The following is a 14,468-nucleotide window of genomic DNA, read 5'->3' as shown; positions in this document are numbered from 1 at the left end:
GAAATTACCAGTTACCTTTTAGCCACCTCTGCCTGTTGGCAGGAGCAACCCTGATTCATGGCCACATTGCCACATCCAGTAACCATAGCAACCTATTAGGGATCCATATTTATTATATAGATATATACTTTAGAAATTACCCCAGCACTCCACTATATTCCTTTATTAGGAAATAATTATACAGATATATGTCTGCAATTTACATTATTTTCTGAAGAATATTATATGGCGTGTGGGCTTTTCTGTGCCAGGAGTCCCCTTTTGCATCTTCCTAAACCAGCCAATGTTACCCCGGCAATTAAAAAATCTGCAGGTAAAATATAAAATCTGCATTTTTTTGATAACTGCACACATGAGCTCTTTTCCTTTTAGCCCTACAATTAATAAAAATTGAAACACAGTTAAAATGCTAATTTAAGAAACAAACAACTACATTAACATTAAACATATTCAAAAAAAAAATTGGTATTTAATTGGTATTTAATTGTATTTATTTTTTTAAGTTGAGGATTACAAAAGATAAGAAAAAGTGCAAACTTTGAGAATTCTTCTCCAACCACCCAGTTCTATGTTTTGTGTGAGACTTCCTGTGTGGTTTAACCGGCTTCTGATTGGGGCATCCAGGGCAGACACACTGAGAAGCTGCAACCAAGGAGAAGCTGCAACCAAGTAAGAGCGAGGGGTCCGTACACTGTGCAGCCTCCTCCGTTCCCTGCTCCACTATGCCTCTGTGGCCCTAATTCTTATGGTTTGGAAGCAGCCCATGCAGAGGTACTGAAGAAGCAATATAGGAGGTAGGTGTAAGATTTCACTCTTTTATACTAAGAGAAGTAAAATGATTATGTTCGTTCAATTGTGCAACACAAAGACATTGCCAAGGGTAAAAAGCAGTCACTGTATAAATCATAAATAAAAATGTATAACCATGATTACTACCAATTTATTTTTATGAACTTAAATATTCATGCACTTTGTATCTAGTCATTCCAGTTTAGCAAAGTGATGACCCCAAATGCATCCCGAATTGATTTTCGGCACAGAGTCTGGCTGATTTGCCAAGCTTTGACTAGGGAGGGATGCTGATATTTTATTTGGTCAAAAATCTGTCTTTTTTGCTATGGGTATTTTAATATACCACTACTACGTTTATACCATGCTTGAAATGTTAGGTCTTAGGAACAGACTGAACAAAAGTGCTCACAGTTTAAGCACAAGTTATTTTGTTGTGCTTAAAATGAACCTACAACATTGGGAAGAAAGGAAGGAATTTGTCAGTTAAGAAATTAAATGAAACTGCAAGAGTGGGGAGAATTATTAGGAAGATGTTAGTTTGATCTGAAAAAAGTATTGTGTAACCGTGAGAAAAATCATTAGTAGGTCATGGTCAGAGATAGTGAGGGTGGGGCCCACGTCCGTGATGAAAGGTTTGAGGCTTCAACTTGATTTTAAAAAAGAATATAAATCAGGGATGAAGGCAGATCGGAACAGCACCGCAGATTGATTTCAGTTAAATTGCCTTTATTGCACACTTAGGGCATTGCAGCAGCCGAGTGCAATAAAGGCTTTTTAATTGAAATGCTGTTCCATTCTTCCCTCGTACTGTATACCGACGGTAAGTTGCCATTTGGAGCACATGCACTGCCAAGAGAAGATAACTTTTTGCTGTGCTGACTACTTGCTTTCAAATTATAAATCAGGGATGGTCAGCCGAAAATGCAACTCCCTGCACCCACAGCAGTGATATTCAGAGATTTGTAGTTTACTTTGCAGGGCCACAGTTTGGACATCCCCAACAAACATATTAAATAAATATTTGAGTAATGATGCTTCATTTGTACTTTCACTTTACTCAATATGTAGCCAAGGGGTTCCTCTCATGTTGGGGCCCATGGAAAATGGCTTTTCTATGCTGTTCCTGGTGCCGCAGGCAGCTCCAGATATCTTCTTGCCATGAACTACTGTACAGCAAAGGGGTTGAGAGAACAAAGTTTTGAGGAGATGCATTTTAGTTGTCTAAGAGTCTAAGGTATTCCACATGGTGAAATAACCTATTTATATATATACTATATATATATATCATATGACATTCAAGCAGTTTTTGACATCCTCAATATGAACATCAGGTGCAATTAAAGTAAAATACACCTGAAAAATGAACACATTTTTCTTTGTTATATTCATACATAAAAGCTCTGGAGCTTTCTGGAGCACTTTTTTTTTGCCAAAACCTAGAAAAAACAGCACAGCCCAGCATAGAATCTATTTATGAGTCGAAATATCCACCATATTGTCAAATGCATCCCTGTAATTATTTTCCCCATTAGAATCAGCAATGAAGTGTGTATGTTGAAGGGCTCCAATCACATCAAAATAAATTCTGCACTGGAGGTGCAGGCTAAACCAAGAGGCTGGTAAAACCACAAATGTTGCTGCAAAACTGTATTAGGCAAAAAAAATAGTAATTTCTAATATTGTGTATTATATACACATACACAGTATTCTGTGTAATTTATCTCTTTGAGAAATGTATTTGAAGCTCTCAGGTGAGAAATGTTTCCCACAGTGTATCATACAATGGCTTGTTTGGGGGGTCAGTTAATGCTATTTCACCCTGAGCAGAAACGGAACTAGAGGGGGGCGGCCCCTGGCACAGGACATGCATCCGGGCCCCCCTCTGTAAACCCGGAACTGGCCCAGATATACACGGCGCGTGGACTGCCGGAGGGCCCTGCAGGGTTGCCACCTAGCCGGTATTTTACCGGCCTGGCTGGTAAAAATTATGGTTGATCCCAATATTATTAATAGGGAAAAAAGATAAATCTATAAGAAGGCCGGTATTTTTTTCCAGAAAAGGTGGCAACCCTAGGGCCCTGAGGGGGGTAGTTCCGCCCCTGACCCTGAGAGACTACAATCACCCCCCCCACACACACACACACACACCTGAATGGAATTTTGTATTACTCCTTTGAGAAATGGTCTCTTGAATTAAAAATATAAAGCTCCTGAAAATCAGCCCAAGGCTGAAATCTGGCCCTGCTCCGAAGTCAGCTGGAAGAAGTTTCTATGGTCTAAAAGAGACCAAAATTTAGCTTTTTGTCCATCCCACTAAACACTGGCCGTCATGATAAACACACAATCTCCACATTTAAAAATGGTGGTAGCAGCATCATATTGTGGGCATGCTTCTTTGTTGCAGGCAAGCCCCCTGGAGAAATTATTACATCTATCAGTGTATGGGCAGCTTTATTCTGCCTGGCTGTATGCAAATGAATACATGTTTTTTATGCATCATTGCAGGTCCCAGATACATCACAACAGAGAAATGTAAACACAATAAAGCCACATAAATGTACAGCGCATGGCATACATTTCTATAGATGCATCTTTCCATGTATGTTTCTACAGATATGGGATGTGGTGTCTACAATGCCCGGGACCTCGGGGTTTCAGATAAGATCCTTCTGTAATTTGGATCTCCATACTTGAGGTGTATTAAAAAATCAGTTAAACAATAAAAAAAAAAAACAACAGGATTGTTTTGCCACCTATAAGGATTATTTATATCTTAGTTAGAATCAAGTACAAAGGGCTGTTATAATTATAGAGAATTATTTGATTAAAATGGAATCTATTGCGCCAAGCAAGTTGCGCTAGCGTTGGCTAATTTGCATATGACTTGAAGTTAAAGTTGAATGGAGGTATATGTTGCAGCCAATACATTACACTACACAAGCCCGGGAAACCTTAATAAAATAAAATAAAGTAATTATATTGCCCTATACATGAGCCCAGTGTATAGTTTATGTGCTATATGTTAGGAAATGTAGGGGGGAAGTCGGTTACCTCAAAAATAAATTACGCTATTTTTCAGCCTATCACCCTGAAAAAGTAAAAGACGCTAGCATTTTTTGGGACTTAGAAAAATTTTCAACTATTTTTTTAGGAACTCCTATCTACTCTATTGCACTTCGCCTGGTCTGAGGTGGTGAAGGCAAGTCTGGCGCAAGAGGTAACGTTCAGTAAAATCCACATCTTAGTGAATTTGCGTCGTTACATCCATTCACCAGAGCACAAATCCATCAGGCATTAGGGAGCGAAGTACCGCTAGAGTGTAACTCCTTCGATTGCGAAGTTACGCCAGCGACTGTTAGTAAATCGGCAAAGTACCGAAATGACGTCACGCTGGCGAATTTTCACCCACGTTAGTCACTTTGCCCTTAGTAAAGTTGCCCCTATGTGAGATGTTGATCCCATATTTCGGAGCTTTCTGGATAATGGTTCAAGGGTTGCCATCTGTCTGGATTTCACCCAGACAGCCTGGTATTTGGAAGGTTGTCCACTTAAAACTTTCCTGTCCAGATTTCCAAATTAGGAAATCCAGACAGGACATTGAAAATAATGACATGGTGATCAGCCAATTGCTGATTGCACACATCATCATTACGGCCCCTGATGTCACCAGCCCCACCCCGATATCACCGACCCTGCCCCTCCCTCTAGAAATCATCCACCCCACCCCCTGCTGTTTTCCAGCCCAGAAAAGGTGGCAGCCCAAAAATGGATCCCACACCTGTATTTTTATTTTTACAGCGCTACTTATGTAAACAGCACTGCACAGTAGAATAAATGAATAGAACAAACATGGGTAATGAATACAAACTACAAAGTACAGTTGGATTAAAGATTAATTATTATTAAATAATTATTATGTAAGGGCCCTAATTCATCTTACCTTGTGATACCTACCTTGTACTTTTCCAGAGGCTCTTCCCATAGGCCATCCTACCCCTACCTAGAAAACATAGGATGCTGCAGGGTGCCTTTAATAGCCAATCACAGTGAACTATATTTTCTCACTTCATCCTGATGTGAGTAAATTATCCTACAACTCTACTATAGCCTCTATAAGTTCCCTACTCTCTATAGGCATTATATTAAAGGAAAATAGAAGGACTTTGGTATAGGCCAGTTACTGGAAAGGAAGGGGAAGCTTCAAGAAAGAAAAGGAACAGGAAGCTACAAACAAATATGGCTCTTTATTAAGGCTGTCAATGCACACAAAACACACCTGCAGCATCTACAGTATATGAGGGCCTCTTTCCAACAGGTCAGTACATTCCTTTATTCTGCTACTCCCTAGCTGGTAACAAATGAAGTACAAAACAATTATAACTCTAATACAAGAAGGTGGAATATGTTAATTCTCAGAAGAAAATTCTTTTCATTGCAAATAATTACACAGTTGCTTGTTAAGGTGCTCAAACCCACATCCTACTCATGTTCTTTTAAGTCTTTTCATTTTTGCTTAAACAGGTGTAAGCTTATAGTGAATGGAGAGGCACCGTCTCTCCAACTTATAACTTTACCCCAATAAGTGCTCCGGATGAGACCTTAATTATCAGGGAGTAAGCCCTCGCTTTGGTGTGGAAGCAGGGTGTAGTATAAGTACTTGAAAGATATTACACTCTTACACTCTTCCCTTGAATATAGTTTTATCCCTGTAAAGTACTGTGTACATAAATAGCCAGACATCTTGAAAGATTGAGCACAAGATTAAGGGGCCCATTCACTAAGTTCGAGTGAAGGAATAGAAGAAACAAACTTTGAATTTTGAAGTCTTTTTTAGGCTACTTTGACCAACGAATGGGCTATTTCGACCTTCGACTACGACTTTGACTTCGAACCGAACAAAAAATCGTTCGACTATTCGTCCATTTGATAGTCGAAGCTGTCTCTTTAAGAAAAAACTTCGACCCCCTAGTTCGCCACCTAAAAGCTACCGAAGTCCATGTTAGCCTATGGGGAAGGTCCCCATAGGCTTTCCAAGTTTTTTCTGATAGAAGGATAATCCTTCGATCAATGGATTAAAATCCTTCGAATCGTTCGATTCAAAGGATTTAATGGTTTGATCGAATGATTATTCCTTCGATCGTTCGATTGAACGCATTGCGCAAAATCCTTTGACTTCGATATTCGAAGTCGAAGGATTTTAATTTGTCGAATATCAAGGGTTAATTAACCCTCGATATTCGACCCTTAATACATCTGCCCCTAAGGGAATTCTCAAGTTTAAGATGCCTTTATAATTATAATAAGCAGATTTATTAAGGCCTGATCATGTTATAGAGTCAAACTTCTATTTTTAATTTACAAGCAATTTAATAACGAAAAGCAAAGGATTAGAACTGGGTATGAACTGAACAGCTAGAATGTCTCCCTAGCAGGAGCTAGCTACATCCGATTAGGCCATACAGGCAGACCAAGACACTCCTGTTGCTCTAGGTTAAGAAAAATAAAGATAGAGCCATTTTCTAGTCATTTACACCCAGAAAATATCTCCTTATGATAGGGATAAATCACAGAACTAATAGAATTTCACATGCCAAAGTAAACTAAATACTATAAAGCAATAAAAAACATTAGATAATGAGTTACTATTCACCTATTTATAAAAGCGACCCCTCCTGGAGAAGTACACCAGAAGATAACCATTAAATTCAAGTAAGGCAAATATCCATAAAAATGATTAGATACAAGAGTATTGATTCCCATTCAAGGAAAAGAGATTACCATTATTGACCCATGATTAAGCTGGAGAAAAGCAAAGGAGGCTAAGGTAAGAGCCACATTGACTGGCACATCTTTATATGCCACTGTCAAAGTCAATAACTTTAAATAAATGTACAGAAAAGAATAATTATATGAAGTATAAACATTACATTTCTGCATGTCCTATAACCACATAACCAATGGTCGAGGAGATCTAGCAAGGGATAGAAATGTTTATAATCACATTTTTTATCATATCATTTCCTTAAACACCTGAACCCAACTCGTTAAGATATTATATTGGGCGACAAGGTAATGTGCCTAAGTATAGACAGTAACTAGCAAACGTTCAAACATAGTACCTTGGTGATTACACCAGGTTCAGGCCCAGGTTCCATCAAAGCTTCAAATCTTTATCAAAAATCATTTATTGGAATAAAGTGCATCATGAGTTACATTGAGTCAATTCTGCATTAAAAATGTTGAAATAACCTCTAAAACTACACAAATGTTAATTTTGCTAAACACTATGGGGGTTATTTATCAAAGGTCGAATTTCGAAGTTTTTTAACTGTAATAAATTCGAATGTACTCACGTCTTGAATGGGAGGTTATTTATGAAAAACATCTAGGGGCCGATTCACTCAGCTCGAGTGAAGGATTCGAATGAAAAATACTTCGAATTTCGAAGTATTTTTTGGGTACTTCGACCATCGAATGGGCTACTTCGACCTTCGACTACGACCTTCGACTTCGATTCGAACGATTCGAAGTAAAAATCGTTCGACTATTCGACCATTCGATAGTCGAAGTACTTTCCCTTTAAAAAAAACTTCGACCCCCTACTTCGGCAGCTAAAAGCTACCGAAGTCAATGTTAGCCTATGGGGAAGGTCCCCATAGGCTTGCTAACCTTTTTTTGATCGAAGGATTTTCCTTCGATCGTTGGATTAAAATCCTTCGAATCGAACGAAAAATCCTTCAATCGATCGATCGCAGGATTAGCGCTAAATCCTTCGACTTCGATATTCGAAGTCGAAGGATTTCAATTCGAGGGTCGAATTTTGAAGTATTTTTAACTTCGAAATTCGACCCTTAGTGAATCGGCCCCCTAATATTCGATCGAATAGGAACGACCCAAAAATTCAAATCGAGTTTTCCTCTGAAAAAAACTTGAATGTCAGGAAGGCAATTTACATCTTCAAATTGTTCAGCGGAATTCCGTTCCATTGCCATTGACTTCTATATAAACTTTGCAGGTTTTCGGAGGTGAATAGTATTAGAACTGTTTCCAGGGTTGAGGTGTGATAAATCTCACATTCAAAGTTTTGACCAAAAAAAAAAATTGAAAATTCGAAATTTGAAAAACCTTAGTAAATTTGCCCCTGTATGTGGATCAAGACAGTCGTTATCTTTTGAAACTAGAGTACAGTCAATGATAGGGTGAATGTAAATTATTTCAATGAATGGGGAGAGACTTAACCTCCCCTACCATGGGAGTGCGGCAGCTCCCCCCCATTTTTTCTGTATCGTTTTTTACTTACCTCGTGTATTTTCTTCTGTTTACCTGACTTCCGATTGGTCAATTTTCAATCCCAGGCTTCTGATTGGTCGATTTAAAAAAAAAGGGGCGTGGCTTCGCGTGAAAAGCCGCGAAAGCCGGCTATAAAAGGACAAGCCGGCGAACGCTCTTCATTCTTCATCGGCAGCCGACGCGAGAGGATCGTCTGGAAAATGGCTGAAGAGAATCCCGACGGCAGACTTCGCGACATCCTTCGTTGGATCCAGGCGGAGGCGGGACATGAAGACATCCAGACGCTCCTTCAGCAGTGCCAGCTTGCATCATCGTCGACGACAGCGGTGACATCACTTCCGACTGCAGAGCCTCCAGGATCGCCGTCAGAGGAAGCTGCGTCATCTTCAGGAGCTGACGTCGCCATCCAGCGCACCCCAGCTTCACGCGGACCAGGAAAGAAGCGGATCGTCGCCGTCAAGAGGAACACCAGAGGGAAACAAGCGGCGAAGAAAAGAACCCAGGTGACGTCAGCGGTCTCCGCCAAGAAGAGGATCGTTGCTGACCCGCCACAAACAGGAGTTTGGCCGTCGGCTTCCCCCCCTTCATCGCGAGTGAGTTCCGCCGCTGTTGCAAGTGGTGGGCCGCTCCAGCAAAAGCGCTGTAACGCTTTAGGGCCCTTTCCTTCCACAGGGTCCGGGGGAGGTCCGGCAGCCGGCAGCTCCTATGTGGGGCACCAGGTCGGCAGGGGACCCCAAAGCCGCCCAGAACCGGGGCCCTCCAGCTGTAACACTATAGGGCACCCGGTTCTGCCACCTGCCAGCATGGGTCATGCATTGCCATCATCTGCCATTCACAGCGCACCCCAGCCTGCTGGTTTTACCCCTCAGGAGGAGAGTCAACCCATCCAAGTGATTGGTAACTATTCTGCCAATGATGTCATAAAATCTTTGTTAGCTTTGTTAACCCCTGGTGCGGCGTCAACGCATATAAGCACAGGGGCTGTGTCTTCTCAAGTAGCTGAAACTGCTTTTAGAGATTCAATACTCTGTGATGCTACACCTTTGGGTTTGCACTTGACACAGGCCATAAAGGAAAAAATCACAAAAGGAGAGTATATTGACATGCTCTCACTGTTGCCATCATCAAAAGATTTTTTAAGCAAGCAAGTTAAGCAGTCAGATCCTGAAATGGACAGACGTCGGCCTGTGGCAAGGACATTCACTAATTGGTTACAGGCATTTTGTATTTATTCAAATGTATTGTGTGAGAAACACCCACAATTAGGTCCAGGCCTATTTAAACATATTGACATTATTCTTGAAGCATATAAAGCCTATGGGGGTATTTCCTGGTTTTTGTATGATGATAGATTCAGACAGAAGATGTCCATTCAGAAGTCAATATCTTGGGGTTCCAAGGATATTGACCTTTGGATGGGAATGCTTATTCCCAAACAACCATCAGTTCCATTACCTGGGAACAAAACTCCTGTGAAATATAATGCTTGCTGGGCATTCAATGAGTCAACTTGCCGCTTCCAAGCAAGCTGTAGATATAAACATGAATGTGCTCATTGTGCTGGCAACCATCCTGCCTTTCGTTGTATCAAACGATTTGTCACAAAACCCAGTGGTAGGGACTCCAGTAAGTCGGATAACCCCGGTGAAGTTACCAGAAATGCGCCACTACCTAGAGCTATATCCAAAGCGCCAGATGGCGTGCCTCTTAGAGAGGGGTTTTGAAGTTGGCTTTTGGATACCATCAGCAGATCCTGTAACCCTCATATCATTTCCAAAGAATTTAAAATCAATAGATCTAAACCCAAAGGTAGTTAAAGAAAAATTGAGAAGGAACTTAAATTGGGCAGAATTGATGGCCCCTTCGATGATCCTCCATTCGAGGATTTCAGAGTTTCACCGTTAGGACTTGTACCCAAGAAGGAGCCAGGAAGCTATCGCTTGATTCACCATTTATCATATCCTTTGGGGGCATCTGTCAATGATGGAATTGGTCCGGAGTTATCTTCAGTTTCATATACGACTTTCGACCAGGCAATATCGATAATTCAAGAATTTGGTCAAGGTTCATTATTGGCTAAAAGTGACATCCAATCTGCTTTCAGGCTACTGCCCATACACCCTGACTGTTATAAGCTTTTAGGCTTTCATTATGAAGGCAGTTTCTATTTTGACAGATGCCTCCCAATGGGCTGTTCCCTTTCGTGCTTTTATTTTGAAGCCTTTGCATCCTTTTTGCAATGGGTAGTTCAATGGGAAACTGGTTCTAAAGGGGTTATTCATTATTTAGATGATTTCCTATTTGTCGGTCCTGCAGGTTCTAGTTCATGTGGAATTTTGTTAAGTACTTTTACGTGGTTTGCTAGGAAATTTGCCATTCCACTAGCTCTTGAAAAAACGATACCCCCTACTACAACCTTGGAATTCCTTGGTATTCAGATAGACACTGTAAATCGTGAATTTCGTTTACCCGAAGAGAAAGTAGCTAAGCTGAGAAGCATTCTAAACTCAACTTTAAAATCCAAGAAGGTTAAATTAAAACACATACAATCCTTGATTGGACATCTGAATTTCGCTACACGGGTTATTCCGATTGGTCGGGTTTTTAACAGAAGACTCATTGCACTAACGTCGGGTCTAGATAATCCTAACTGGCACATAAGAATCCCTCAGGTAGTTAAAGATGATCTGATTGTTTGGCAGGAGTTTCTAGAGAATTTCAATGGCATTACTTATTGGCAAGGAGAATTGTTTGAGAATGCAGTGTTGAATCTGTATACAGACGCAGCTGCTTCAGCAGGGTTTGGTGCTATCTTTGGCACACATTGGATTGCGGATGCATGGCCATCTTTCTGGGTTGAACTCAAGCTTACCAAAAATCTAGTGTTACTGGAATTTTTTCCACTGTTAGTTGTTTTGGAAGTGTGGGGCCCTCAATTGGCTAACAAACGTATTGTTTGGCACTGCGATAATATGGGGGTGGTTCAAGTAGTTAATAATCTCTCTTCTAACTCCCCCCCAGTACTGAGATTACTTAGACAGGCAGTATTCCGAGCTCTTAAATTTAACATTTTGATTCAAGCAAAACATATCCCTGGTTGTACCAATGTTGTGGCTGACGCATTATCTCGATTTCAGTTCAACGAGCTCTGGGAAATCGCCAATTATTTGGACAAAGAAGGAACACCATGCCCCCAACATCTGTGGAATTTAGTATTGCCAGAATTTCAAAATGGTTAAGTATGTCATTGGCAGACAAAACCTGGCATGCTTACATCGCAAGCTGGAATGAGTGGATGAAGTTCAAAACAAGTTTTCCCAAAGATCATTATCAAGGGGACAGTGACGTCTTATTGTCTTTTGTACTGGAGCAAGTTGAGGCTCAGTACTCTCTTTCGGCTATAACAAAAAAGTTAGCAGGCATATCCTTCTTTTTAAAGGTTCAAGGTGAGGCAGACATAACTAAATCCTTTTTGGTCAAACAAATCCTTCGGGGTGTTGGTAGGATTACACAATCTGTTGACATTAGGAGACCCATCACATTATCATTGTTGAAAGATTTAGTTTCGGTCCTACCTCATATATGCTATTCTCAGTTTGAAGCAATGTTATTTACTTTGTTATTTTCGGTGTCTTTCTTTGGTGCCCTTCGGGTAAGTGAGTCGGTCTCTCATAGTAAGAGATCCCCAGGGGGTATTGGGAGTGAAGACATTCATCTGGTTGAGGGCAAATTAAAAATTATATTAAAAAAATCAAAAACGGATAAAGTAGGAAGAGGGACAACCCTTTGGCTTGGTAATAGCACGGAACAGTCAATATGCCCAGTATTAGCTTTTAGCCGTTATCAGCAAGTCAGACCCTGCCTTCCTGGCCCTTTCTTTATACACAGTGATGGCTCTTTTGTTACAAGATTTCAATTTGTGAAAATTCTCAAAGGAGCTGTCAGTAAGTTAGGTATACCACCTGACCATTATAACACACATTCTTTCCGCATTGGAGCTGCCACACAAGCCTCATTGATGGGTTTAGGAGAAGAGTTCATCAAAAGGCTTGGCAGATGGAACTCCTCTAGGTATCAACTTTATGTTAGACCTACCCTTGTTTAGTAAGTCTTATCTTTTTTCGTTACAGTTTCTCCTCCTTTGGTCTGGATTATTGGACACTCTTTCGTCCACAGAGCAAGAGCTAGAGCAGAACAGCGAACCTACACAACTAATTTAGGCATTAAAGATGTTAGAATTGTTTGGATGGGCATTCGAGGCCTTAAATGGCCAGATTTATTGCCAATAATTTTGCAAATGAAATCTCGTTGGGGTTTCCCAGCAATTATTCTGATCCATCTAGCTGGAAATGACATTGGAAAGGGTAGAAACATTGATTTAATTCGTAATATAAAAAGAGACCTTGCTCAGATCAGATTTATTTTTCCCAATACTGTGATAATGTGGTCGGAAGTTGTGCCCAGACTAGTCTGGCTTCAAGATGCAGGCTTTCACCCCCTTGAGAGATGCCGTAAAAAACTTAATTTCGCTATCTCAAAATTTTCCAAGACAGTTAATATTTTGGTTTATAGGCACTACGAGTTGGAACAAGGTTTTGAAGGCCTGTATCGCGCGGACAGGGTACATTTGTCAGATATCGGTTTTGACATTCTGAACATGGGATTCCAAAGTGCAATAGAGGGAGCTTTACATGTGTGGGGAATGGCCAAGGCCAATGTAATGGTTTAATTGGCCTTGACGTGGAGGTATGCCCCTGGCTAGGTGGAAAATTGGCGGGGCTTAAGGATATTTGTTGTTAATCTTTAAGGCGGTCCGCTGCAGAGATCTGATGCAGAGGCTGGCTGGGAATATATGTATGAGCAGGTATTAGTATCATTAGCAATGGTTAATGTTATGATTGATATGATATTTAATAAACAACAGCTGCGGCCATTCTCCACCATGCATGTGTCCGTGTCTATAATTGGTTGTTATAATTGGGTTGTGTTCAGTAAGTAATGCTGTCTGCAACTCCCATGAATGGGGAGAGACTTAACCTCCCCTACCATGGGAGTGCGGCAGCTCCCCCCCATTTTTTCTGTATCGTTTTTTACTTACCTCGTGTATTTTCTTCTGTTTCAAACTTACCTGACTTCCGATTGGTCAATTTTCAATCCCAGGCTTCTGATTGGTCGATTTAAAAAAAAAGGGGCGTGGCTTCACGTGAAAAGCCGCGAAAGCCGGCTATAAAAGGACAAGCCGGCGAACGCTCTTCATTCTTCATCGGCAGCCGACGCGAGAGGATCGTCTGGAAAATCCCACCCACCCACCCTGTTATTGTATAACATATATGAATGCATAATAAATATAAAAAAAAAAAAAAAAAAAAAAAAAATATTGTCGCAGCGGTTAATTGTTGTTTATAGAAAAGTGTCATATGGAGGTATGCCCCTGGCTAGGTGGAAAATTGGCGGGGCTTAAGGATATTTGTTGTTAATCTTTAAGGCGGTCCGCTGCAGAGATCTGATGCAGAGGCTGGCTGGGAATATATGTATGAGCAGGTATTAGTATCATTAGCAATGGTTAATGTTATGATTGATATGATATTTAATAAACAACAGCTGCGGCCATTCTCCACCATGCATGTGTCCGTGTCTATAATTGGTTGTTATAATTGGGTTGTGTTCAGTAAGTAATGCTGTCTGCAACTCCCATGTATTTTAGATGGATTATATAGGTATAATTATATGGCTTTGAGTTGGTTGAGGAGCTGTTTGTAGAGAAGTAATGGTGTTTCTAAGAATATTTTCCTTACCTCATTACTGTCCAGTGGTGGTTGAAAATTTTAGCAGAATCCTCAATGAAAAGGATTCAAATATGTGCAGAATTATGGGCCCTATGTGTAAGGCATTCAAGTAGCAGAAATGATTTGTCCCACTGAAACTGCTCTACAAAAGAAATATCCAAATGCTGACCTTTTATATAAGTAGAAGCTATGGTATTCTCAGCTATGTTACTATGTAACGTCTTATGCTTATAAAAGTTGTGAAAATTGTCATACAAAAAAAAAGTGTTTGTTTTTTTATTGCTATTGTCCATGACAATGTTAAAAATAGTGAATGAAGCCTGGGACTGTACCATTATATCTTCAGCCTGTTCCGTGTCATATCCTGTCTATGACAGGCACAAAATAATTACTAGGTCTTTATGTTACTTTCATTCAGCATATGCCAGGATTTTATGCAAATGTTCCCTCTGTAATTTATATGCAAATTGTAAAGAGCTGAAGCTCAATTTCTAGTTTTAAAGATAAGGTTATAAGTGGCTTTCTAGAAAATTCACAGGAAATTAAAAAATACTAAAGAATTGTCAACATATAAACATCCTGATTCTTTTCCGAAAACAC

At 40.3% G+C, this 14,468-nt stretch overlaps 2 protein-coding genes across 3 annotated transcripts in view; both read left to right on the top strand.

The window, feature by feature from the left end:
• The first annotated feature begins 632 nt into the window (after positions 1–632).
• grap2.S (GRB2 related adaptor protein 2 S homeolog) overlaps positions 633–14,468 on the top strand; it is a 52,295-nt gene continuing 38,459 nt past the window's right edge. The window contains exon 1 of the mRNA XM_018261208.2: positions 633–794. The gene's annotated coding sequence lies outside the window, so the exon portion shown is untranslated. The remainder of the gene's footprint in view (positions 795–14,468) is intronic.
• LOC121393343 lies at positions 8,148–13,378 on the top strand. Of its 2 annotated transcripts, XM_041561631.1 has the most exons (3): positions 8,148–8,979; positions 11,220–11,528; positions 12,213–13,378. In XM_041561631.1, exons 1-3 carry the CDS (start codon positions 8,283–8,285, stop codon positions 12,809–12,811), a joined length of 1,605 nt encoding a protein of 534 aa, XP_041417565.1. In that variant the 5' UTR covers positions 8,148–8,282; the 3' UTR covers positions 12,812–13,378. The 2 variants fall into 2 exon arrangements, with proteins under 2 accessions (XP_041417565.1, XP_041417564.1); XM_041561630.1 differs by having other exon boundaries at positions 8,150–8,979; positions 11,220–13,378.

Source organism: Xenopus laevis, chromosome 4S (genome assembly GCF_017654675.1).
Source record: "Xenopus laevis strain J_2021 chromosome 4S, Xenopus_laevis_v10.1, whole genome shotgun sequence".
In the NCBI taxonomy this organism is placed as follows: Eukaryota; Metazoa; Chordata; class Amphibia; order Anura; family Pipidae; genus Xenopus; species Xenopus laevis.
Note: the sequence above shows the minus strand (reverse complement) of the source record. Positions and strands in the feature narration are given on the sequence as shown.